General features: G+C 45.9%; 1 protein-coding gene across 2 annotated transcripts in view; it reads left to right on the top strand.

Moving 5' to 3' along the window:
• The window catches only part of LOC144688549 (junctophilin-2-like), a 136,719-nt gene that overhangs the window by 65,556 nt on the left and 45,005 nt on the right, over positions 1–26,158 (top strand). For both annotated transcript variants that reach the window (XM_078555274.1, XM_078555275.1), the window contains one exon: positions 6,216–6,334. In XM_078555274.1, coding sequence (XP_078411400.1) covers positions 6,216–6,334 — 119 coding nt within the window. The remainder of the gene's footprint in view (positions 1–6,215; positions 6,335–26,158) is intronic.

Below are 26,158 nucleotides of genomic sequence, written 5' to 3'. Positions count from 1 at the left end.
TTTGGACTAGCAGTCAATCGCTCTAGCCATGGGTGCAACACAGTAGTTCCTAGGCAAGAGGGGGACAGGGCGCCTCCACCTCCCTCCAGGTGCTCCTTCTCCTCAAGAGTCAGGGAGGTGCCATTGGGCACCCAAGGGAGGTGCAGTGCCAGCCAGGCACCCCGGAAGCTTTATCCCAGGACACTCCAAGGATGTCCTGCTGCTCCACCTCCCCTCTGCCAGTGACCCCATTGCCTCCAGCTGGTCAGGCCAAGGAAGGTGTACCTGCATCTGTGCAGGAGACTCTTAGAAGGCCAGGGCTCTCTAGGCCTCGGACCATCAGAGGACACCCACCAAAATCATCACAGTTAAGAGGGCATAGCTGTCAGCAGACTGCCTCCAGCTCAGCTGTGGGTGCACCTAGGTATAGTAATAGGAAAAGAAAGATAAAGAAGTTTTGAAGGCACATAGGTGGCATGAGTGTACAACTATTGAATATAGTTTTGGCACTTGTAAATGTATGTTCACTTGCACAGTTTCCAGGATTCCATTTTACTGCTAGGTGCTTAAATGATCATGGGCATTTAAGGGGTGGACTTTGGACCCCCATCAGAGTCTGAGAATGAACTCCTATAGATAGATTCACTTCTCTCACATTATCAATATAGTGATTATTCCATAACCCTACATGTGCATGATTAAGCACTGGCCATCATTTGTAAGTGTTTTTTTATTCATGCATGGAATGTGGGCGACACTGACTAGGTCAGCATTTATTGCCCATCCCTAATTGCCCTTGTTGTTCAGAGGGCATTTTGTGGGTCTGGAGTCACATGTAGGCCAGACCAGGTTAGGACAGCAGATTTCCTTCCCTAAAGGACATTAGTGAACCAGGTGGGTTTTTACGACAATCGACAATAGTTTCATGGTCATCACTAGACTTTCAATTCCAGATTTTTATTGAATTCAAACTCAACCATTTGCTGTGGCAGGATTCAAACCCGGGTCCCCAGAATATTACCCTGGGCCTCTTGATCACTTGTCTAGTGACAATACCACTATACCATCACCTGTAGGCTGGACACATATGTAAGCCATTACTTGTAGCTCACCATGTTCTGACCTCTGAAAAGGAGTTCAGCGAGGTAATTGCATCTCCTGCTGCTGTTACCCTGATGTGAGATGTGGGTGGACGCAAGGCGTAATCAGGGGGGTTTAAACATGCAATGTGAGTGGCAAGAAACACTGTTCCAGTTTCAGGTTTGAAAGAGTGAAGCTCTACAGTGTTTTATTAACAGCAGACAACCAGAGGCTTCCCTACATGTTTGGAGAAATCCAATCATTACTAGCCGTACTGGGTGATTTATCTTTTTTAGCTAACATGCAGGTGAAGGGGACAGACAAATAAGGAGGCAATGGGCAAGTTGGCCTTGACTGCAAGAGGGATTGAGTGTAGGATTAGAGGTGTGTGTGCAGTTGACTGAAGCCTTTGTGAGACTTCACATGGAAATTGTTTGGCCTGCTCGTCTCCTTATCAAGGGTTGCAGTAGACTTTGAATAAAGGGATTGCGACCAAAATGCACTGTACCTCATTGAAGGACCGGGGTCTTAGTCCATGAGGTGAGAGAGAGTGAAATGGGCCTGTGTGTTGGACTGTGAGGCTATCCATGTGGAACAGCAGCAGCTCACATAGGGCTCTGCAGGGTCCATGCAGGAAAGGTGTTTACTTTGGCTGGGGTGTCCAGAATAACAGACCAAGGTCATCTAGGACTGAAGCTTGTAGGACTCTCTGCAATTTGAGGGTCTGGAGTTCTTGCTACTCAGCAACCCATAATGGAGGTGAGGCACTCTCAATGAGTGGACCTGAAAGCGTGCAACCACATTTTGGGACATTGTAAGGTGCCTCCGGCATTGCCTTTCACTCATCTGTAGTTAGCTGCACCACCTGCGATACACCTGTGATTGGGCCAAAGCTCACAGTTCCACTGGCTCCTGGTGGCCAATGTCCTGACCTTCTTGAGACTCTGCTGTCTCTTGCTGCTCAGGTCATTGCTCCTCCTGGTCTGTGCCAGTCCTTCCTCCTTCTCGTCTGGATGAGAGCCAGTAGAAAGGCAAGGTTGCCTGGAACCTGCAACATCTAGGCCTCAGTGGATCTGTGAATGAATTGCAGTTATCAATCTATTGAGCATATTCCATTCAAGTTTGCCTCCATCTCTAAGCCACAAAGCCAGTGCTAAGCCCTGTGCCTGGCTTGCATGTAGACATGGCATCTCACCCCTTCCAGGTGATAGACATCCTAGAGGAACAGAGATGAGTATTCCTCCTGTTCATACATGCATGGTGACATTGCTCTTTGACTGGGGTGATGACAGCCATGTGCGAGAGCTCACTCTCAGATACTATTCAGCTTTCCTCCATTACCATCGAGACTACAGAGAGACCATTGCCTGAGCAGCATAGAAAGATTTACCACATGAGCCCTTGTTAGCCATAATCATTCACCCAGGAGAGTGGAGGTTTGGAGTTGGAAATTGGCTACCGTCTACCAGCTGTGTCCCTTGGAGACATCGACCTCCCTCCCTCCCTCCCTGCCTCTGACAGCAGGAGATGGCAAATCGCACAGAATGGACAGAAGCTCCGGACATTGCTGGAATCTTGATGTTATGAGACCCATGAGTCAGGGAGCAAACCTGCTGCAGTGTGGGCTTCATCATAGAGAGGAGAACACAACTGAGCATGATTCTCATCCAGTTGCCTCATGATTATTTGAGGGTCCCTTTAGTCAGGCAACTGTGCTCACCTTGAACTCCACCCACCTGAAAAGACCCTCTTTCCACTTCAACGGATCGCAGTTTTAGAGTGACAGCATAGCTGAGAATCCCAAAATGGCGTGCGTGACATTCGAGACTCCATCCACCATCTTCTACCCTCCCCTGTCACCCACCAATGTCTCCTCATCATCCTTGACCCACCCAATACGACCATTCCTCTTGCCTCTGTCACCCTTGAACCTCTCCCCATTATCCTTGCATCTATAACAATCGCACTGCATATGCCTTCTCTGCCCTCCAGGCCTACACCCATTACTGTTCCCATGTGCACCCTGACCTTGACCCCTCCCATTATCTGAACCTCCTGTTTCATCGGTTTCTGTGACCACCCCCCTCACCCCTTGAAAGCTTCAGCTACCCGACATTATTCATCAGGAAGCTCAACCCACCTTTAAAGTCCTGAGAACTGAATTAGTAAAGTTCTTTTCACTGTTAGGAAACTGATTTTTGGCCTCCTGCCAAATTTAGCTCCCCCAGCCCACTAAACTTCCCACTGCTGGAGGAACTGGTAGATTCCACCCATAATGTATGCCCTGTTTGTCCCATCAGAATAATTCCATCTAGTATCCCTTGCATATAATTAGTAAAAAACCTCCACACTTAGATTAGTGAATCAGGAAGTCGGCTGAACCGAAGCACATTGAATGGAAATCCAAGACCTGCCATACCCCACTACCTCTATCAATGTGACTGTTCCCTCTGCTGCCCAGTACCATCAGTTCAAGCCCCAGGACCCCATTGTCGTCAGCGCTGGCTCTGCCCTCTAAGACCATCTTTCTCTCTCACCATCGCTGCCGGAAACCCACTCTTCCACCCAACCACAGGACCTCCAAACCCAACAGTCAAGGCTTTTCCCTCCATCCCATGGAGCTGCACCCTCACATTCCCTCGCTGCCTTGCTCCCTGCCCCAGACAGTCTGCTTTCCTTCCCAGGACAGCCTCCCTCCCTGCCCTGGACAGTCTGTCTTCCTTCCCCCCACAACCTCCCTCTTTCTCCCAGACAGTCTCTTCCTTTCCCGGACAGCCTCCCTCCCTACTCCATACACTCTGTCTTTCATCCACGGACAGCCTCCCTCTCTGCCCCGGACAGTCTGTTCCTTCCCCGGACAGCCTCTCTCCCTTCCACCTTCCACCCTTTGCCCTCCTCCTGTGTCTAGTGGCTGCTCCACCCTACTGTCCTTCCACCCTTAGCCTGTCTACTGTGTCCAGTCTCTGTTCCACCCTTAGCCTGCTTTCTGTGTCCAGCCTCTGCTCTACCCTTCCACTCTTCCCTCCACCCCAGCCTGCCTCCTGTGTCCAGCCTTCGCGCAGCTTTGCCTACCAGCATCCGATCTGAGTTAAGAGGCAGAGACTAGTGAGTGGTCCCCAAGAAAGCCAAAGCAACATCTACTCACTGCAAAGTTGTGGAAGGAGTTAAGCTTGCCAGGTGCACACCACTTATATACAGTCATAACTGCGAACATTCTAATTTCTTGCTGGTGAGGAACTTAATTTGGAGAGGGAACTAAATTCCGGTGAAGTGACCTTTTAATGAGCATGCATCACATGCTAATACATGTTAAAGGACTTCTGGACATGATTCATCAGGAAGCTCAACCCACCTTTAAAGTCCTGAGAACTTAATTGGAAAAGTTCTTTCCGCTGTCAGGAAACTGATTTTTGGCCTCCTGCCAAATTTAGTTCCCCCGCCGACCAAGCTTCCCACTGCTGGAGGGATCGGTAGAGTCCACCCATTATGTCTGCCCTGTTTGTTTCATCAGAATAATTCCATCTAGTATCCCATGCATATACTAGTAAAAACCTCCACAGATTAGTGAATCAGAAAGTCGGCTGAACCTCAAGTCCATTGAATGGAAGTCCAATGCTCTCTAATCAACTCTGCTGCTGGAGCTACATAATGCAAAGAAAATGTTAACATCACAAGCTATTTAAAAACTTAGGAAAATAAGACTATGTAAAAGAAAAGAAGGTAATTCTGTTCATAAAAGTAACTGTACCAAGAGGAATAAAGAATAATTAAAGTGTTAGTTGTCTTTAAGTGTGATGCATTTTTATTCTTTAAAATAAATTATTTTTGTAAATAGTTTAATGAAGTAAAACTTTGGAAGTTTTGCTATTTACGTGACCCATTATTGAATATTGGGCTAGTTAATTATCTCAGTCTACTTCACCATGATGACTTACTGAAAGGTAGCTGCTAGCAGGAATTTTAACTTGGGGCCATACAATATTTTTATTACAAAAACAAAATGGATTTTACAGTAATTTCTCAATGGTCTGTGCCTAGTACTATATAATATTTCTTTACATGTATAATTATTCATTGGTAAATTCCTTGATTTTTGGCGCCAAATCATCAGTGAAAAGGAAAAGCAACAGTGAGTTTCCTAAACTCCACTCCAGAATAGAAGAGAGCCAATATAAATGCAGTATAATGTGGATAAATGTGAGGTTATTCACTTTGGTAGCAAAAACAGGAAAGCAGATTATTATCTGAATGGCTATAAATTGAGAGAGGGGAATGTGCAACGAGACCTGGGTGTCCTCGGATTCGAGTACAGGAACAGGGATGTCTTGCTGCAATTATACAGGGCCTTGGTGAGACCACACCTGGAATATTGTGTGCAGTTTTGGTCTCCTTATCTGATGAAGGATGTTCTTGCTATAGAATGAGTGCAGTGAAGGTTTACCAGACTGATTCCTGGGATAGTGGGACTGACATATGAGGAGAGATTGAGTCGGTTAGGATTATATTCGCTGGAGTTCAGAAGAATGAGGGGGGAATCTCATAGAAACCTATAAAATTCTAATAGGCCTAGACAGGGTAGACGCAGGAAGGATAATCCTGATGGTGGGGGAGTCCAGAACCAGGGGTCACAGTCTGAGGATATGGGGTAGACCATTTAGGACTGAGATGAGGGGAAATTTCTTCACCCAGAGAGTGGTGAGCCTGTGGAATTCGCTACCACAGAAAGTAGTTGAGGCCAAAACATAGTATGTTTTCAAGAAGGAGTTAGATATAGCTCTTGGGGCGAAAGGGATCAAAGGATATGGGGAGAAAGTGGGAGCAGGCTATTGAGTTGGATGATCAGCCATGATCATGATGAATGGTGGAGCAGGCTCGAAAGGCCAAATGGCCTATTCCTGCTCCTAGTTTCTATGTTTCTATGTGAAATAACTAATGCTCCCAGGGGAAAAATTACAATGGAATAATGGAGATTGATAACATTATTGCATTTTGGTGTAAACATTTTATAAATGTTGTCAACTTCTTGGCATCCTTTCAGTGATATTCAAATTAGCATTGATTTCATTAAGAATCAAACTTTATGTTGTTTTAAATTGTATCCTGTGCTTTAAATCTTTAATTCTTAGTTTCTAAGCACCTTTAATGTTTCCTTTCAGATCTTCACATGCAAAAACCAAGGCTGAAGCAGCAGATCAGGCTTCACAGGCTGCAAGCAATGAATCCAGTATTGCAAGGGCAATCGCCAGGGAGCTGTCTCCAACTTTTTACCAACCAGGTATTTTTATGATTTAAAATGCTGTAACATATTATGCACATATGAAAATGACTGAAAACAGAAATAGATTCTTCCAAAAGAAATCAGGGAACAGTTAAATAAACTCAAATATCAGATAAATATGCTAAAGCTCGACGGGTAGAATTTCCCCAACTCACTGCATGGCTTCTTATCTTCTTATACATAGGTTGTGCTGTATTTTCTAACATAGAAATATAGAAAATAGGAGCAGAATTAGGTCATTCGGCCCTTCAAGGCTGCTCTGCCATTCAATATGATCAAGGCTGATCCTCTATCTCAACGACCTACTCCCAAGCTCCCTCCATTCCCCTTGATGCCTTTTAGAGTCCAGAAATCTATCCATTTCCTTCTTAAAAATATTCAGTGACATGGCCTCCACAGCCTTCTGTGGTAGAGAATTCCATAGGTTCACCACCCTCTGCATGAAGACATTTTTCCTCATCTCAGTCCTAAATGGTCTCCCACATATCCTGAGGCTGTGACCCCTTGTTCTTGACACCCCCAGCCAGAGGAAGCATCATCCCTGCATCCAGTCTGTCCATCCCTGTCAGAATTTTATGGGGAGAATTGTCTCCCCGTTGCGGGGGTGGGTGCGGGTGGGTGGGCAGCCGATCGGCATCCCCAATCGGCTGGGCGCCGCCATTTTACGTGGGTGGGCGAATTAAGGCCCGCCGGCGTGATGCACGCCCGGAAGCACTGAGCGCTCCCTGTGCGGGCGGGGGAGGGGGTGTTGCCTGAGTTGGGGAATGCACTCTTTCACACATGCGTGCGAAAGAGCACAGAAATCTCTCTGAGGCACAAAGGTGCCTTAGTGAGATCACTTTCACTGATAAAACATTGAATAAAGGTTAAAAAAAAAATTTAAGGACATGTCTCCTCATGTGAAACTGTCACGTGAGCTGGGACATGTCCATCAATTTTATTAAAAATTTTTCAGACCAAAACCTTTATGAAACCTCATCCCGCCTGTGGATGAGGTTCCATGAAAAATGCGAAGGTCGCCTGGGCTCTTCACCTGCCCGCCAACCTTAAGGTTGGACGGGCAGATCAGCTAATTGCTTTATTGGCTTTTTAAATGGCCTTAATAGGGCTTTGACAGTTCGGCGGGTGCGCAGCCAACTTGGCTGCGCGCCCACCAAACTGAAAATCTAAATAACGCGCGGTGACGTCAAGATGCACGTCTGACGCCACTGAGTGTCATTATACGCCTCGGTGAGCGGGCCCCGCCCTCGCTCGCCATGCCAAAGATTCTACCCAACATGTTTCAATGAGATCTCCTCTCATTCTTCTAAACTCCGGTGAATACAGGCCTAGTTGGCCCAATCTCTCCTCATACAACAATCTTGCCATCGCAGGAATCAATCTGGTGAATCTTTGCTGCACTCCCTTGATGGCAAGTATATCCTTTCTTAGGTAAGGAGACCAAAACCGCACACAATACTCCAGGTGTAGTCTCACCAAGGTCCTTTGCAGCTGGAGTAAGGCATCCTTGCTCCTGCAATATTTTATTTATTTAACAAGCTGCTTTCTCAGTGTGAAATGTTGATTAGACTACAAGAGAAAATCTAGGCTTTCCAAACCCTGTTTAGAAGTAAAAAGCATACTTATTACTTACATTTAAATTAGAATAAAAATTACCTTCCTCTGAATGATATTTTTCAAATGTGCCTTCATAAAGTCAGAGGCCCTGATATTTACTCAGGATTGGTAGGGGCTAGATGGATTTTATGATGGGAAACTTAGATGTATGGTTTTCCCGGATATCCTGCAGAAGTTAACTGCAGAAAGTCTTTGAGCAGAATTGTCCCAGATTTGGACTGTGTGGTAGCGGGTGGGAAAAACGACGTCCCTTTCCTGGCGTGTCCCGCCTCATTAACAATGCATTCACAGGAAACATGCCGGATCGCTGGTGGGTGGGCTCAGATTTGCCTGCCACACTGTGATCTCAGCGCTTCCTTGCTCCGTGTGCCATATTTAAAGTGCACCAGAGCGCAGCCTATTTCATGTCTACAGACTAGGACTGCTCCAGGTGACAGATGGCCCCGAAAGCAAAGAAGATGGCAGCTCCAAAATTTAGCCTTTCTGGGGTGCCTGCTGGATGCAGTGGAAGGCCACCATGATGTCCTCTACCCTTGCTCTAGCGGCAGATGCTCCACCAGAGTCACCAATCCGGCCTGGGAGGCGTGGTACGGGTGGTCAGTGCCACCGGAGCACAAAGGAGGTCAGCTATCCAGTGCAGGAAAAGGATAAATGCTCTCATCCATTCTGCCAGGGTAAGTTAACCACCTCATCACCCTCAACTCACACACTCACAAACTCATCACACATCCTCAGTGATCTCACAGCTCAAGGGACAATGCCGCTAACTTTCTCACACACCCTCACATTTCCATCAGGCTCATATCCTCTGGAGCTTGCATCCTCAACCCATCCATGGCTCTGTTCACCACGCAAACATTCCACACAGAGCCATGTGTCCTGCTCACACACTGTCCATCTGTTTTCATGCAGGAGCAGCTGGTTCAAAGCAGCAGGGAGAGGTCCCAGACCAGGGGTGGAGTGGCCCACATTAGGCCCCTCACTCACTTTGACTGGTGAGGATGTGGAAAGTGCCTGTGCTGACAGTGAGGTCGGTGGTGAACGACCACCTGAGGATCGTGCACCACATAATCCCTCTCTCAACACAACTGTGAGTGCTCTGTCTCCTGCTTTTGACTGTGCTGTCATGCACTAATTATCTCTACTTTGGTTCACAGGGAGCTTTGTCAAGCGACTGATGCCCTTAGCCAACCAGTCCCTCAGCTCTATCCACGTCCTCACCTCCAGCCAAGAGGACATCTCCTCCATTGAAGAGCTGGAAATAAGCAGCCTGGAAGACATGTCACAGTCCTTACCCACACCCTCCACCAGCTCGGAGACACACACCTTGGTGGGACCTAAATCTAGAGCAGGCATGGGTTCACAATCTGGTGGTCACTGCATGGACATGTGTCCGCAGCAGGAGAAGGCAGGTTTAGCCAAGCTCCATGGCACTTGGGGTACTGCTGGGGAAGAGGCGTCTGTGAGGTCCAAGTCAGATGACAAGCCTCTGGATTCGGCCTTCCAACTCATTGTAGAGAGTCAGCAGAAGGCGGGGGATCATCACGCAGAGCTGTTGGAAGCCAGCTGAGGAGAGACTGGATAGGCTAAGGTTATTTTCCTTAGAACAGAGGAGGCTAAGGGGTGACCTAATTGAGGTGTACAAAGTTACGAGGGGCCTAGGCAGGGTAGACAGGAAAGACTTGTTTCCCCTAGCTGAGGGGTCAATCACCGGTGGACATAGATTTAAGGTGATTGGTAGAAGGATTAGAGGAGACTTTTTCACCCAGAGGATGGTGGGTGTCTGGCATTCACTAACTAAGTTGGTGGTTGAGGCTGAAATGCTCAACTCATTTAAAAGGTACCTGGATCAGTATCTGAAGTGCTGTAACCTGCAAGGCTACGGACCAGGTGCTGTAATGTGGGATAAAATGAGCGGCTAGTTTCTTCTTTCACTTTTTGGACGGCGCAGACGCGATAGGCTGAATAGCCTCTTTCTGCACCATAACTTTTTTATGGTTCTAAGCCCTCAACAGAGTGGCACGCAAGTCGGAGGAGTGTGTCTGCCTGCTCTCTGATGAAGTGGTGCCTCCATGTGCACGTATGGAGGTCTCCATGGGAAGGATGACGGACGCCATGGAGACCCTGGTCAGCAGAACACGAAGATGCACGCAGACCAACATTCCATCGCAGTAGTCATAGGTGAGTTCCTGCAGTGGCAATGCGAGAACGAAACAGGGCACCTGCCCCTTTCCCTCAAGGAGTCAGGCCAGGGCCATTGGGCACCCAAAGGGAGGAGGAATGGCAGCTGGACATCCTTGGGCCATCCACTCAAAAATCTCTGAGGCTGTCTGCTCCCTCTTGAGCTCCCTTTGCCTGTGACCCCGTCAACCTTGTCCACTGTCACCACTAAGGACGCAGTTGGCCCACAGGAGGACAGCCAAAGCAAACTGGGGGCCTTCAAGGCCTCAGCTCTTCAGAGGACTCATGCTGAAGTCACCAGAGGCAACAGGGCCAACCATTGCACAGGCTGTCTCCACCCCTGCTGCAGGGCAGTACCTAGAAGAAGTGGTAGGTCCAGAAAGGTTAAGAAATTATGATCGCCAGTGGTTGCACAGGTGAACACATTTTTTCACTTTATAATCTGAACATATTTTCACTTTCAATAAATAATGTGCAATGTTGCCTTTCAGCTTCATTGACGGGCTTCGTGAGTCCTCCCACTACATCTCACCCACTAGTAGTTCAGCTGGATGCAGCTGGCCCACGAGTGATTCTGGAGGGAGAAGTGTGTGTGTGTGGCAGAGCCTTTCGGAGCCTCAGGCAAGCACTCTCCCACGCACGCGGAGCCGCCATCCATCACACTTCTCTTACTGTCCCGAGCATTTTCAATGCTGCTTGCTGGGGATCTCTTTCAGTTGTCTATCTGAGCTGACTTGCTTCTCCGCCCACCCATTGATTGCACTCCCATGCAGCACTTGTGCCCGTTCAAACCGAGGCTCTGCTCACTTTCGATTTTGGCAACCATGGTCGTGGTCAAGTATCTTGTCAGCTCTCCCGTCTTTTCCCCTCCCCCAGTCACCCATGTCCTTTTCCCCCATCACTGTCGACCCCCCTGGCATCACCTTCCACCTCCCTACTGTCACCTACCAACCTGAACCCTTGTCTTTCCAAGATGTCCAGGTGAACGTGCACGTTCCCTATCTTCCTGAGAATTTCACTTTCATCCACATTGACCTCCCTGACCCCCTCCTTCCCACCCCCAGGGTCTGTGTCTGCATCCGAGTCCCCACCAACCCCCCTCGCCGTCCCTTCTACCACTAGCGACACACCCTCCCCCTCTCACCCTACCAACTCCCTCTGGCCCCTCCACACTCAGCATTCCCTCTCCCCATGCCCATCCTCAGTTTGCTCCACAGGAAGCAGTCATTGACATCACAGACCCCTCCCTTGCATGTTCATCTGGACATCCCACCCCCCTTTACTCCCTCCTCCATGCTTACTCCCTCTCTCCCTCCCGACTGCCTGGATACCTTCCCTACTCCGAACTCCCTCTTCCCCCCCGCACACCTTTGCCCCCACTGAACTCCCTCCCTTACACCTCCCTCCCCCCTTATACATACCTCCCCCCACCGAACCTCACCCCCTGACACCTTCATCCCCCCCATCCCAACCTCACCACCCCTTACAATACCTTCGTCTCCCCACCACCCCCGCCCCCCTCCGGTACACCCCTCTCCCAGTCACTCCCAGACCTCCCTTTCTCACCACCCCGCACCCACTCCCCCCCCTCCCCCATCATGGTAGTACACCTTTCTCTCCCACTCATGCCTAGTTCTCCCTCTTCCCCCTCACCCCCATTGCCGATCATGCATAGCAGCCCATGGCCAAGACTGTGATGTTCCGAGGCGGACCTGGAGAATCAACGGAAAACTGCCACCTTCTGAGAGCTGCTTCACGGTGGAGCAATTTCTATGAGAATGCACCCAGTGTGCGATGCATGTGTCCCTCCAGGGTCTGGTAGCTGTAGGGCTCAAGCACCATCTTCTCCTCGGATGTCTGCGATCTGAGCAAGGCCCTAAAGGTGAGTCCCAACTTCTGCACAACTTGTTTGTCCAGAGATGCTCTGGGTTGGCTTGTTTTCCCACCGGCGTAACGGTAAATCGGATGTGGTGGGGGGGGGGAAATTCTCACCAGGCCTTACTTTACATCCCATTACCAGGATGCAAATCAGGTTCACACTGGCCTCCAGCAGGATTCGCGTTCCGTATGGCGGACACCATTGGTGATCCCGCTGTGATTTCATGCCAGCACTTCTGCCGCTCGGGCCGAATTGTCTCCCACCCTTCTGGGTCGCCATGATGCTTGCTGCCAACGGTACCGGACGATCTGAATTGTTTCAATTTATTTCCCACATGAGAGTCAGCCAAACTGACAGGATGCTGCCTGTCAGGAAGGAAAACATCCGGGAAGCAGGTTGGGGGAGCAAGGGCAGAGGCTGACTGGGGTGGGGGTCGATCCATTGTGGGGGTTGAGTTATGTGCAGGTAAGATGTTCAACCTGGAAAAACGCTCCAGCTCCTCCTGTCCTATAAGCAGCGCAATAACTGCACTTACCTCATGGATTCATCACTTTATGTCTTCTTTTACATGCCACGATGTCCAAAGCCTGGGCCTTCATCTGTTTACAAATTAAAATGCTGTTAAAGTGAGGGCAGCCATCCTCCTTAAAAGATTTCAATAGCTGCTCTACCCACCTCCTGTTAAAATTCCCCCAATCATGTTCATTTGAAGAAAGCTTTTCAGCCTATTGGTCTTATCATTCTGGAATACCAAACCTACTATTACAGTATACATCTATTGAGTAAAAGGACTGTAAAGATGCTCGTTTCAGAAATCCAATATGAACCCACACTCTTATCCAGCCACATGATATATACCAGTTTACAGGCATCTAATTGTAATTTGATGCTGTCATGTGTCAGATCAACAAATTCAAATTGAGTGAAAAGGAGTCTAGATTTGGATTGGCTTAATTCATGTAGCTTCCTTATGTAATCAAGGACAATATAATTGTTGGGTTTTTATTTGTAAAATGCAGCAGGGCTTCTGAAATATCATCCAAGGAGTAAAATTCTCTATAAATCTGTGGTATCAAGTCTGAGAAGCACATCAGTATGAAGCAAACATGGAGCTTTATATTGTTACTTTGATTAGAATTTTTTAATGAATTTGAATTAACATAAAAACTGATGACATTTTTCCAAGGTAATCTATTAAATCATGGCAGCATTTCCAGTATTCTTAATTTTTTTGTAGATTATTCCCAATAGAGTATTCTGTCTTTATGTTGTACATTGAAAAAGAGAATGAAAGTTTAATACTATCATTTTACTGGAATCAAAGGGCTTGAAATTCATCAAGTCCTGCTCTACCACTGAAACTGCAAGTGGGACAAGACAGCACTAAGCTCTAGTTTGGCATGGGAGTGACCTCATCCCAAATCCTGAGACAAGGTACTTGGCATAAAAGGGGTCAATGCCTGCATCATTTATGGTGGTATGTGGATTTCTGTCATATAGGGTAAGAAAATCAAAGCAGTACCTGTCTATTTATCAGGGTGTGAGTCCTTGTAGTCGTAAATAATTTTTAAAAAATGCTTCCCGAAATGCCCTTTTTCTGCTTTGCTAATAGTAATTGGTCATTCTACAAATAATTGCCTCTGGGAAACCTGCATCAGGCCTTCACTGCCATATTGGTAAAATAAATACACTTGCTTCATGTTTTCATATCTTCAGTTGGTTCTATTAAAGATGAAACTGGCACTCTATCTAGTCATTCTGCCTCTTTGACTAATGTCATGATGAAAGAGAAAAATAATTGAGAAATTTTTATTACTTCTGAGAGGAGAGGAGTAAGAGAGAAGAGTGGAGGGGAAAGAGCAAAGAAGAATGGCAAGAGAGAAGAGGAGAGGAAAAGATGGGAGGAAATAGAGAAAGGGTGATGATGGAGATAGATGAGATTGGGTCAAGCAGAAGGATAGGGGAAATGGGAAAAAGAAAGAGGCGTCCAAACTTTTGCCTCAGTTCTAGGAGGAGTGATTCATCTTTTTTAATGTTCTGTTTAGTTCACTTTGTAGACTGTGCTATGCTTGGCTTTTATTCTGCAGTGTTGAACACTTTCATGGCTTTGTAGGCCACTTCAGTTTGATCCTCATTTCAATTTTCTATATCAGGGAACATTATTTTTTTTTGTGGGTTTTGCTCCAGTTACCCAAGGCTGTCCTTTGCAATGTCACATTCTGCTGAGATGAGCATGACTTCTGTAAGGAACATGTCTTTTTATTTCTGTTGGACTGTGGATTAAAATTACAATGGCTGCAATTCGAAAGACATGTCCACTGGAACAGGATGAGAGAGATATATATATATACAATGTTGCAGTCCTGGAACACATTGTGCCATGAAAGACAGGATGGGGCCGGAAAGGAATCTTGGACCAAGGGAGCTGCTTGGCAACAGTGTTTTAATTAGCTCCTGACCAGGTGTTGTGTGAGAGCAGTGCAGCAGAATAGCTCCTAGCCTGAAAGGAACAAAATCTAAAACCTCTTTCTTCTGTGTGTGGAAGATTCCAGAAATTCCACAATAATAGCTAGCTGGATTTTCTTCTCATATCTCTCTGAAAACCTCTGTCAAGAGGCAAAAGGGAAAATCACTGTTAGAGACATTGAAAGGCAAGTGCTCAACCAGTGAACTAAATGCTGAAAGTGCTGGAAGACCACCTTGTGTCATCAACAAGAACTGAAAGGAATTTGGAAGACATCGATCAAAATCAACCCATCGAATCCTGTACTCCAGAATTGGTGCTATTGAACTGTTTTATTCCACCTTTAAAATCCATGAGGAGAATTTTCGGCTCGGCGAGCGGGGGTGGGGCCCGCTTGTCAAGGCTTAAAATGATGTGGGGTGACATTGGGCATGCACCCCGACGTCATTGCGCGTCATTTAGATTTTCAGTTCGGCGGAGCCCGCTGAACTGTCAAAGGCCTGTTAAGGCCATTAATTAACTAATTAAGGCTATTGAGAAAGCTACCCATGCAACCTTAAGGTTGGCGGGCAGCCCAGGTGGCCTTCACATTTTTCATAGAACCTCATCCACGGGCGGAATGAGGTTTCATGAAGGGTTTATAAATTAAATAAATTTTTTCATTAAAGTTCATTGACATGTTCCAGCTCATGTGACATGAGGGGACATGTCTTAAATTTTTTTTTTCTTTATTAAAATTTTTAAAACTTAAACCTCATCTCTCTGAGGCACCTCTGTGCCTCAGGGAGATTTCTGTGCTCTTTCGCACACATGCGCGGAAGAGTGCACTCCCGACACAGGGAACCCCCACCCCCACCGCCAAGGGGAGTGCACAGCGCTTCCGGGTGCGCGTCACGCTGGGCGGACCTTAATTGGCCCACCCACGTAAAATGGTGGCGCGGACCCGATCGGGGGGTGCCGATCAGGTCCACGCCCACCCCCGCCCCCGCACAACCCCCCGCAACTGGGGAAAATTCTCTCCCATGTTTTCTGTGTGTCCTATGTTTCTTGTATGTGTGTGTATAGGGATTTAAGAAGGGGTAGAATTTAGGTTTTGGAGTTAAAAATTAACAGTTCATATTTCTTTCTTTTGCCACTGGTTAATGACGGTTTGTTCAATAAACAGTTATTTACTTATTAAGTTTACAAGCCTGGTGCTCATGTTCTGTTAACCTAACTTAAACAGTTAGGTAGAATTGGGGCAATCTGGTGGTTTGGTCAAATCTGTTCAGGGAACAGTGGGGCTTGATATTACAGTGCACTATCCCCAATGAGTCATAACACTTCCTTCCATCTCAGTCAAATGTTGAGACGTTTTACTATCTTAAAGACATATAAAGACAAATAAAAGCAAGTGGTTGTTGTTTTCCATTTCTGTTCCAAGTTCAATCTACTCAGCTAATTTTTCTAAAGGGTTTTTGCTTTTTAGATTGTGTTTATTTAAGATTAAACTTTTGGATTTCATTTTCATGTTTTAAGAAGCCCAGCACATAACATTATGGCTTCTAACATTATGTTCACAGCACTACCTGCAGGTGCAATGCATTTGGAATACTGCCACTATGTACCATTTTTTAAATAAAGAACAGATAAGTATAATGAGAGATTAACATTTTTAATAAACTAAATGCCAAGCATAAATTAAATATAAATTCTTCAATCCATTTTAATAGATTGTAAGATTGGGAGATATACTAATTAAAATAGACAGTAAATGGCAGTCTACAGCCAGCTTATTCCATTTTCGGCAAGTTGACAGCTGGTGTAATGGTAGTAGTTTTTTTTAATCCAGACTGAATAGTTTTAACATTGGCCACATGGTTTATTTATGACTGGCATGTATGTGAATCCCGGGCATGCAGCCATCCTGAAATGGAACTGCCTTCACAGTATTGAGAAGTGTCAGTATTGAGCTTCACTTGGTTTCACAGGGAACGTTGACTGGAAAATTGGATCTTGATTAATTTGTTTTGTGTTTAGCCAATAAAAACAGCCACAGTCCAAGGCATTGCTCCTTCAGAGGCCCCAGCTCAAGGCCAAAAGATTAGTATAGCCAGAGAAACCTTGAAAGTGATCCATTGGCTCCAGTTCGAGTTGAAGAGAGACTTATCTTATTTTTAGTTGCATTGCACTGCTCTGACATTCTGGTTGGTGGTTCAGGATGGAGGTTGTTGAAGTACTCTTATTGGCATGATGCATCCATCCTGTGTATGCAATGGATGGGCTGTGTGCTTCTCTGCTTGTGCAGAAATTGATTCCACTTTGCCATTCATCCGCTGGTGGCGCGGTCCAAGTTAAACTCAGGCTTTGGTCTCTGCTTATCGTTCACCTCTGCTGACATGGATAAGACAAGGAACCTCTTATTATGTGAAAATATCTATTAAGAGGATATTTGCTAGAGCTATTCAAAATTATGAGCGATCTGGACAGAGTAGATAGGGAGAAACAGTTCCCACTTGTGAAAGGATCGAGAATGAGAGAGCTCAGGTTTAAAGTAATGAGTAAAAGAAGCAATAGTGATACGAGGAAAAACCTTTTCAGGCAGTGGATAGTTGGGGTCTGGAATGCTCTGCCTGAGAATGTGGTGGAAACAGGTTCAATTGAAGCATTCAAGAAGGGAATTAGACTGTTAAGCGAAAAGAAAGAATGCGGCAGGGTGACAGGGAGAAGGCGGAAGAATGGAACTAGGTGAGTTGCTCATTCGGAGAGCCAGCACAGACACAATGGACCAAATGACCTCCTTCTGTGCCATAACAATTCTGTGATTCTGTGAATTGAAACCAGTTTTTTTACTACTTTGTTGACATAATATTGAAACGTATAAGATTCTTAGGAGACTTGATAGGATGGATGTTGGGAGGATGTTTCCCCGTTGGGGAGAGCCAAGAACTAGGGGACACAGTTTAAAAATTAGGAATCTCCCATTTAATACTGAGATAAGGAGAATTTTCTTTTCTTTTCTCGTTGGTCTGTGGCATTTTCTTCCCCAGAAAGCAGTGGAGGCTGGGTCATTGAATATATTCAAGGCTGAGTTAGACTGATTTTAAATGAACAGGGGAGTCGACGTAATGGAGGGCAGTCAGGAAAGTGTAGTTGAGGCCACAATCAGATTACACATGATCTTATTGCAGTGCTTCCCAAACTTTTTCACACTGGGACCCCAATTTGAGGCTTCGAAAGCGCTGTAACCCCTCAGTGGGAGCTGTGAGAGGGCGGCGGGGAAGAGAGACCCATGAGAGCCAGGAGGGCGGTTGGTGGGGGAGGACCTGAATTGTTTCTCGTTAGCTTTCTAGAGCAGGAATCAGATCTCAAGCATGGTCATTTAGGCCATGCCTACCATTGAAAAAAAGTAAGGATTTAAAGGGGCCTTGCAGCTGTTAACATGCAATTGGAGTTCTGCAGCAGCCATTGCTGTTGCAAGCTCGCGACCCCAGAATCTCACCTCGTGACCCCAGTTTGGGAAGCCCTGTCTTATTGAATGATGGAACAGGCTCAAGGGGCCAAATGGCCTATTCCTGCTCCCAATTCTTGTGCTCTTTTGTATAATGCCAGTGCACTTTGTCAATTTTTTAAATGGGGAAAGACGTAAGTTTTTCTTCTGTTACTGAAATGATTATAAGGTGGAACAGAAAAATGAATTTAATGGGCTCTAACTTAAAGAATTGGGCCTTCAAATATAAAATACTGCAAATGCTGAAAATGTGAAATAAAAACAGAAAAAGCTGGACCTATTCAGCTGGTCCTGCAGCCTCTGTGGAGATAGAGAGGGTTAGCATTTCAGACCAATGACGTTTTGTCCGAACTGGTAAAAGTTTGACCTGTAGCAGGTTTTATGCAAGCACAGAGGCTGAGGAGGGAGAGGAGGAAGAACAACAGGCAAGGTGTGTGATAAGGTGCAAGGCATGAGACATTAAATTGACAAAAGGGATAAGAGTACATGGCAAGGATGATGGTAATGGGACAAATAAAGGGAAAAATAAGATAGGTCCAGAGAAAGTATAAATGGAACAAGCAGAATCATTATCAACAACTGCTGCCTGAAAAAGCAGGGGCAGTGGTTATGGCCTGAAATTGTTGAACTCAGTGTTGGGTTTGGAATGCTGTAAAATGCCTAACTGAAAGATGAGGTGCTGTTCCTTTAGCTTCCATCAAGCTTCATAGGAATAGTTTAGGAAACTTTCCTCCCTCTTTCCCTGCCTTTGTACTTAAAACCTGTTACATCTTTAACTTTTTACAGTTCTGATGAAAGGTCATCAACCGGAAATGTTAAATCTGTTTCTCTCTCCATTGGGTATTCAAATATTGGCAATAAATTAAGTCCTTGTTCTGATTCAACTTTCTTTTCTGTTGTAGTTTGAAATTAAAGTTTCAGAAACCTTAGAAATAAATTGAGTGAACTAATATCTGCGTTATACAATTAGGTTACTGATCATTTATTTTTGAATCAATTAAAGTTTTAGTACCCAGAATGAAAGGGACAGTTTTGTTCCACTAAACTGTTGGGAAAACTATTTCCTTCTATTTCTATACATAAAGCCAGAGTAGTGGCACCTCTCCCTCTTTTCACTTTCTGTTCCCTAACCGTTTTCAGGCCTCAGTCTTGAGTTGCTTCTATCCCTTTTAATTCTGGCAGTGAGACACCCGTTTATTACCTAGGCTACCCTGCATAACTAATGGCTGCCAACTTAACAAAATGGGTTAGGATTGGACAGCAGATAAGACCTGACCTGATCCTCCTCCAACGATGAACTTTCCCCAGAACAAAATCCATTGTGTTACCTGTGGATAGTGTTATAATGAACAGCCAACATCAACATTTTTTGAGGCTCCTTCTGTATTCAAAATGAGATTCAACTCCTTTAAATACAAAGAGTTTTGGAGTATGGCAAAAATATAGCAGGATTTTTGCCCGGATTGACTTGAGTTGGATTTTATAACAGAATATTTCTGCATTCATTACGGCTTACATCTTTCTGATCAAGGTTTCTCAGGACGGGGACTGCTATAGTAGTATTACTGCAGATATGGCCACATCAATGTTTACTTTTGTGAATTGCTGAAAAATTGGACATTTGGAACTCCTCCTTACCCGGTGGTCAGTTAGCTGAAATTGTCACATTATTTATTACAATCATACTAACTGAATACTTTGCATCTACCTTTACCAAGTGCTTTAGTATATCATTTTTAGTTTTAGGAATTAATGTTAACTGTCAAAAATGAGATAAATGCAATTAAAGCAAGCTTGGAGGCTATTGCCCTTAAAAGGTTGAGGCCATGTTGACTTACGAGGTTAACAGCTAGGAAGGTAAGGTCATAAAACAGCAGGTAGGCTTACTTAGTTAAAGAACTAGAGATGGAATGTCTTCAATCCTTGCTGGAATAACAGTCCAGAGAGATGTTTTTGATTTGGGAGCTAGAAGCAAATTAGTTTAGAAGCATTCCATAAGACCATAAGACATAGGAGCAGAAATTAGGCCATTTGGCCCATCGAGTCTGCTCCGCCATTCAATCATGGCTGATAAGTTTCTCAACCCCATTCTCCTGCCTTCTCCCCGTAACCCTTGATCCCCTTACCAATCAAGAATCTATCTATCTCAGTCTTAAATACACTCAATGACCTGGCCTCCACAGCCTTCTGTGGCAATGAATTCCATAGATTCACCACTCTCTGGCTAAAGAAGTTTCTCCTCATCTCTGTTCTAAAAGGTCTTCCCTTTACTCTGAGGCTGTGCCCTTGGGTCCTAGTCTTTCCTACTAATGGAAACATCTTCCCCACGTCCACTCTATCCAGGCCTTTCAGTATTCTGTAAGTTTCAATCAGATCCCCCCTCATCCTTCTAAACTCCATCGAGTATAGACCCAGAGTCCTCAAACGTTCCTCATACGTTAAGCCTTTCATTCCTGGGATCGTTCTCGTGAACCTCCTCTGGACCCTCTCCAGGGCCAGCACATCCTTCCTGAGATACGGGGCCCAAAATTGCTCACAATATTCTAAATGTGGTCTGACCAGAGCCTTATAAAGCCTCAGCAGCACATCCCTGCTTTTATATTCTAGTCCTCTTGAAATAAATGCCAACATTGCATTTGCCTTCCTAACTACCGACTCAACCTGCAAGTTAACCTTAAGAGAATCCTGGACTAGGACTCCCAAGTCCCTTTGCACTCCAGATTTCTGAATTCTCTCCCCATTTAGAAAATAGTCTATGCCTCTATTCTTCCTACGAAAGTGCATGACCTGACACTTGCCCACGTTGTATTCCATCTGCCACTTCTTTGCCCATTCTCCTAACCGGTCCAAATCCTTCTGCAGCCTCCCCGCCTCCTCAATACTACCTGTAGCTCCACCTATCTTTGTATCATCTGCAAACTTAGCCAGGATGCCCTCAGTTCCTTCATCTAGATCATTAATGTATAAAGTGAAAAGTTGTGGTCCCAACACTGACCCCTGCGGAACTCCACTAGTCACCGGCCGCCATCCTGAGAAGGACCCCCCTTATCCCCGCTCTCTGCCTCCTGCCAGACAGCCAGTCTTCTATCCATGCTAGTACCTTGCCTCTAACACCATGGGCTCTTATCTTACTGAGCAGCCTCCTGTGCGGCACCTTGTCAAAGGCCTTCTGGAAGTCCAAGTAGATAACATCCATTGGCTCTCCTTTGTCTAACCTACTCGTTGCCTCCTCAAAGAATTCTAACAGATTTGTCAGGCATGACCTCCCCTTGATGAAACCATGCTGACTTTGCCCTATTTTATCATGCACTTCCAAGTATTCTGAAATCTCATCCTTAATAATGGACTCTAAAATCTTACCAACGACCGAGGTCAGGATAATTGGCCTGTAATTTCCCGTCTTTTGCCTCACCCCCTTCTTAAACAGGGGGGTTACATTAGTGATTTTCCAGTCCTCTGGAACCCTCCCTGACTCCAGTGATTCCTGAAAGATCACCACTAACGCCTCCACTATCTCTTCAGCTATCTCCTTCAGAACTCTGGGGTGTAATCCATCTGGCCCAGGTGATTTATCCACCTTCAGACCTTTCAGTTTTCCTAGCACCTTCTCCTTGGTAATGGCCACCATACTCACCTCTGCCCCCCGACTCTCTTGAACTTTGGGGATGTTACTCGTGTCTTCCACCGTGAAGACTGATGCAAAGTACCTATTCAGTTCCTCCGCCATTTCTTTCTTCCCCACTACTACTTCTCCAGCATCATTTTCCAGCGGCCCAATGTCCACTTTTGCCTCTCTCTTAACCTTTATATATCTAAAAAAACCTCTTGCAATCTTCTTTTATATTACTGGCTAGTTTACCCTCATATTTAATCTTCTCCCTCCTTATTTCTTTTTTAGTTGTCCTCTGTTGGTCTTTGTAGGCTTCCCAATCCCCTGGTTTCCCACTGCTCTTTGCCGCATTGTATGCTTTCTCTTTAGCTTTTTAGCTGTCCCTGACTTCCCTTGTCAGCCATGGTTGCCTCGTCCTCCCTTTAGTATGCTTCTTCTTCCTAGGGATGAATTTTTGCTGTGTCTCCCAAATTACTCCCAGAAACTCCTGCCATTGCTGTTCCACTGTCTTTCCTGCTAGGCTCATCTCCCAGTCAATGCTGGCCAGATCCTCTGTAGTTGCCTTTATTCAACTGTAATACCGTTACATCTGATTCCAGCTTTTTCCTCTCAAATTGCAGGGTAAGTTCTATCATATTATGGTCACTTTCTCCTAAGGGTTCCTTCACCTTAAGCTCCCTTATCAAATCTGCCTCATTACACATGACTAAATCTAGAATTGCCTGTTCCCGAGTGGGCTCCACCACAAGCTGCTCCAAAAAGCCATCTCGTAGACATTCTACAAATTCCTTTTCTTGGGATCCACTACCAACCTGATTTTCCCAGTCTACCTGCATATTGAAATCCCCCATGATCACTGTAACCTTGCCTTTCTTACACGCCTTTTCTATCTCCTGGTGTATCTTGTGCCCCACATCCTGACTACTGTTCGGAGGCCTGTACATAACTCCCATTATGGTTTTTTTACCTTTGCGGTTCCTCAACTCTACCCACACAGATTCTACATCATCTGACCCTACGTCGTTTCTTGCTATCGATTTAATTTCATTTCTTACTAACAAAGCAACCCCACCCCCTCTGCCAACCTGCCTATCTTTTCGATAGGATATATATCCTTGGATATTTAGCTCCCAGTCCTGATCCCATTGCAGCCATGTCTCCGTGATGCCCACCACATCATACCTGCCAATTTCAATCTGCGCCACAAGCTCATTTACCTTATTTCGTATACTGCGTGCATTCAGATACAACACCTTCAGTCCTGTATTTCCCGTCCCCTTTCTCATTGTCGTCCCTCTATCTGATGTGCTTGAAGTTAGATTCCTAGCCCTTTCCTAACACTCTGTCCTATTTTGTGTTCTGGGGACTTTAATAGCCTCTCCTGGGCTCTCCTTTCTTTTCAGTTTTTTCATAATTTTCCATGAAGTTGAATCCACCCCCCACACGCTAACCTGCTGCTTTGTTTCCCATGAGTCTTACTTCTTGGAGTTTTACCCTTTCCTCCCCCCCACTTTCTAGTTTAAAGTCCTGTTGACCACCCTATTTACCCTTTTCGCTAGAACATTGGTCCCAGATCGGTTCAGGTGTAGACCATCCCAACGGTACAGATCCCTCCTGTTCCAATACTGATGCGAGTGCCCCACGAAATGGAACCCCTCTTTCATGCACCACTCCTTTAGCCACGTGTTTACTTCCCTTATTCTCGCGTCCCTATGCCAATTTGCATGTGGCTCGGGTAGTAATCCGGAGCTTATAACCTTTGAGGACCTGTTCTTTAATTTAGTTCTTAGTTCCTGATAATCCCCAAACAGGTCCTCTTTCCTAGTCTTACCTATGTTATTTGACCCAACGTGGACCACAACAACTGGATCCTCCACCTCCCTCTCCAATATCCTTTCAAGCCGGTCAGAGATGTCCCTCACCCTGGCACCAGGCAGGGAACATACCATGCGGGACTCTCGATCCGGCTTACAAAGGATGCTATCAATTCCCCTAATTATAGAATCCCCTACAGCTTTCACTTGTCTTTTTGCTCCCCACTCTTGAATGGCCTCCTGTGCCACAGTGCTGTGGTCAGCTAGCTCATCCTCCCTCTAGCCCTGTTCCTCATCCACACAGGGAGCAAGTACCTTGTACCTGTTGGACAAGGTCAAGAGCTGTGGCTCCTCTGTTCCTGAACACAGGTTCCCTCTACCTGCCTCATTTGCAGTCACACCCTGCTGACCCTGACCACTGACCGAACTTGAGGTACTTAATCTACAGGATATGACCGCCTCCTGAAACAAAGCGTCCAGGTAACTCTCTCCCTCCCGGATGTGCTGCAGGTCCGGAGCTCGGACTCCAGCTCATCAATTCTGAGCCGGAGTTCCTTCAGCAACCAATACTTGCTGCAGATGTGGTCACTGCGGCTCGCAATGGGATCTGCCAGCTCCCACATCATACAGCTACAGCACATCACCTGCCCAGCCATCTCGACTTAGATAATTAATTTATTAATTAGCTGTGCAGTGTTTTTTTTTCAAATTTGGTGCAGATTTCCTACCAACCAATCAGGTGACAGCTTCCCAGTGATGTCACTTTTTCAGTTTTGGCTTCAGTTACTCTGTGCCCCGAGGTCACCGCTCCATTGCTCCTCCCTCCAAGTCTGCTCCCTGGAGACAAGGCTGCGAATCCCCGAGGTAAGCTAGATTTACACTCACTGCTCCGGTGCTCCTCCCTCCGAGTCTGCTCCCAGGATTTACTCACCAATCTGCTGCTTTTTCTTTAAAATCCACTTTCAGAAGAGTGTCCCTCGCAGGTCTGGTGAACTCCTGTTCCTGTCTCTCTTTTTTAGTTTTGAGGAGGGAGGGATGGAAACACTACAGCAATGTAATGTTTGGGGCTATTCCGTTCTTTGACAGTGGGTCCTCCTCAATTCCCTCCTGAGTCGCGGTTTCTGCGGTGAGTTCTCCCAGAATGCTTCAGTCACTTCTCACCAGCGCCCTCTGTTGGATGCTCTTCCTCCTGTTGAGTGCAAGAGTCCTTCTCCTCAATTACCTCCTGAGTCGCAGTGGCTGTGGTGACTTTTCCCAGAATGCTTAAGTCATTTCTCACCAGCGCCCTCTGTTGGATCATTCAGTGAACCCTGAAAGGTTGTAAAACTCATTTACTTCATCAGATCAAAGAATACATTGGAAATAAAGTATAATTAACCTAAAGGTCAGTTTGAGAACATCCTAGAGCAGCTATGTTGTTATGGAGATAAGTGGAACTTAGGAAGGTTCTCTAGTTTCAATTTATCTGGGTGTTTGTTGGAAAAGTTAGTCGCAGTTTAGACCTCATGCGGTTTGCAGTTCACTGAGGGAAGATAACCAAGGTAAATGATAGCTATACCTGCACTGGAAGCAGAGTAAAAACCTAACTTCAATACTGAGCATGTGAATGTGGTGAGGCTTAGTCTCAGAATGAATTTTGTGAGGGAACAGAAGCTGGAAGACTACTTAGTTTGAAACTATTGGGAGAACCTAGAGTGTCCCGACAGAGTTTTGTGAGAAAGAATGCAACAAGTCATTAGCTTGGAAGTATTGATAAGCAACCAGAACAAGGGACTGAGGCATCCATAGTCAAGAGATGGTGAATGAAAATTTTACGTCTGAAAATAACTGGAGCTGAGGAGAATTCTCCAGAGCACCATGGCACACTTATGGATGGTGTCTACAGAAGTAAATAATTTAAGATTGATGTGTCTAATAAGAAAATTCTTGGGGTAAGTAAGGTGCAAATCTTCTCTCAGTGAACTGCAAACCACATGAGGTCCAAACTTGGAATAGCTTGTCAGAAGTGAGCATTCTTCTGCGGCTGAGACCCTTCAGCAGCAGCTCCAATGACATGCATGGAGTTGGGCCTCTGAAGCAACGAAAAGCATAAATGTGCCACCAAATGCTGCAGCAATTTTTGTCCCTCGGGCGCAGACTTCAGCTTAATGTGCGTTTTAGGGGGCAGCAGAACAATTGGACGACTGGGCAAGTTGTAGAATCCCCTTGCAAAAGGTGGCCATGGCACTGTCACTAGTGGAGGCGCTCAAGCCCCTTGCAATGTCTTTATTCAGGTTTGGACCAGTATCCCTCATGGTTCAAGCTAACAGCACAGGATAATGCCTGCACCTGAGCTGAGAGTATAGCATACAGTCCAGTTGCCCAAGCAGCCGCCAATTGGACAAGTGGAGTGGGGTGGAGGTGGGTGGGGTTTCGGACAGCCATGATGCGCACTACACACTGGACGTCCAAGTGGTGGCCAGCACTCCACGGCATTCGTGAAACAGCCTCGTGAAACAGCCTTGAGACACAGCAGAGCTGGAGCCTTAACCAAGAGAGGTCTTTAAGACACATATGCTAACCCATGCATCTTTCTCTTTGATCCTGCAGGAGGAGAAGATCAGGATCATGGAGTTTGGTGATCAAACAGTATGCCTCATGGCTTACAGGCAGCAGAGAAGAAGGAGAATAATGTGATGGAGGTGCCTGCTTCACCAATGGGAGGAACACCATCCCCAAGAGGGATCAAGGAGCACTAGCAAAACTAGAGTCAATGGGAATCAGAGG

Source organism: Cetorhinus maximus, chromosome 13 (assembly GCF_964194155.1).
Source record: "Cetorhinus maximus chromosome 13, sCetMax3.hap1.1, whole genome shotgun sequence".
Taxonomy (NCBI): Eukaryota; Metazoa; Chordata; class Chondrichthyes; order Lamniformes; family Cetorhinidae; genus Cetorhinus; species Cetorhinus maximus.
The sequence above is the reverse complement of the archived record's forward strand: the minus strand, read 5'-3'. Positions and strand labels throughout refer to the sequence as shown.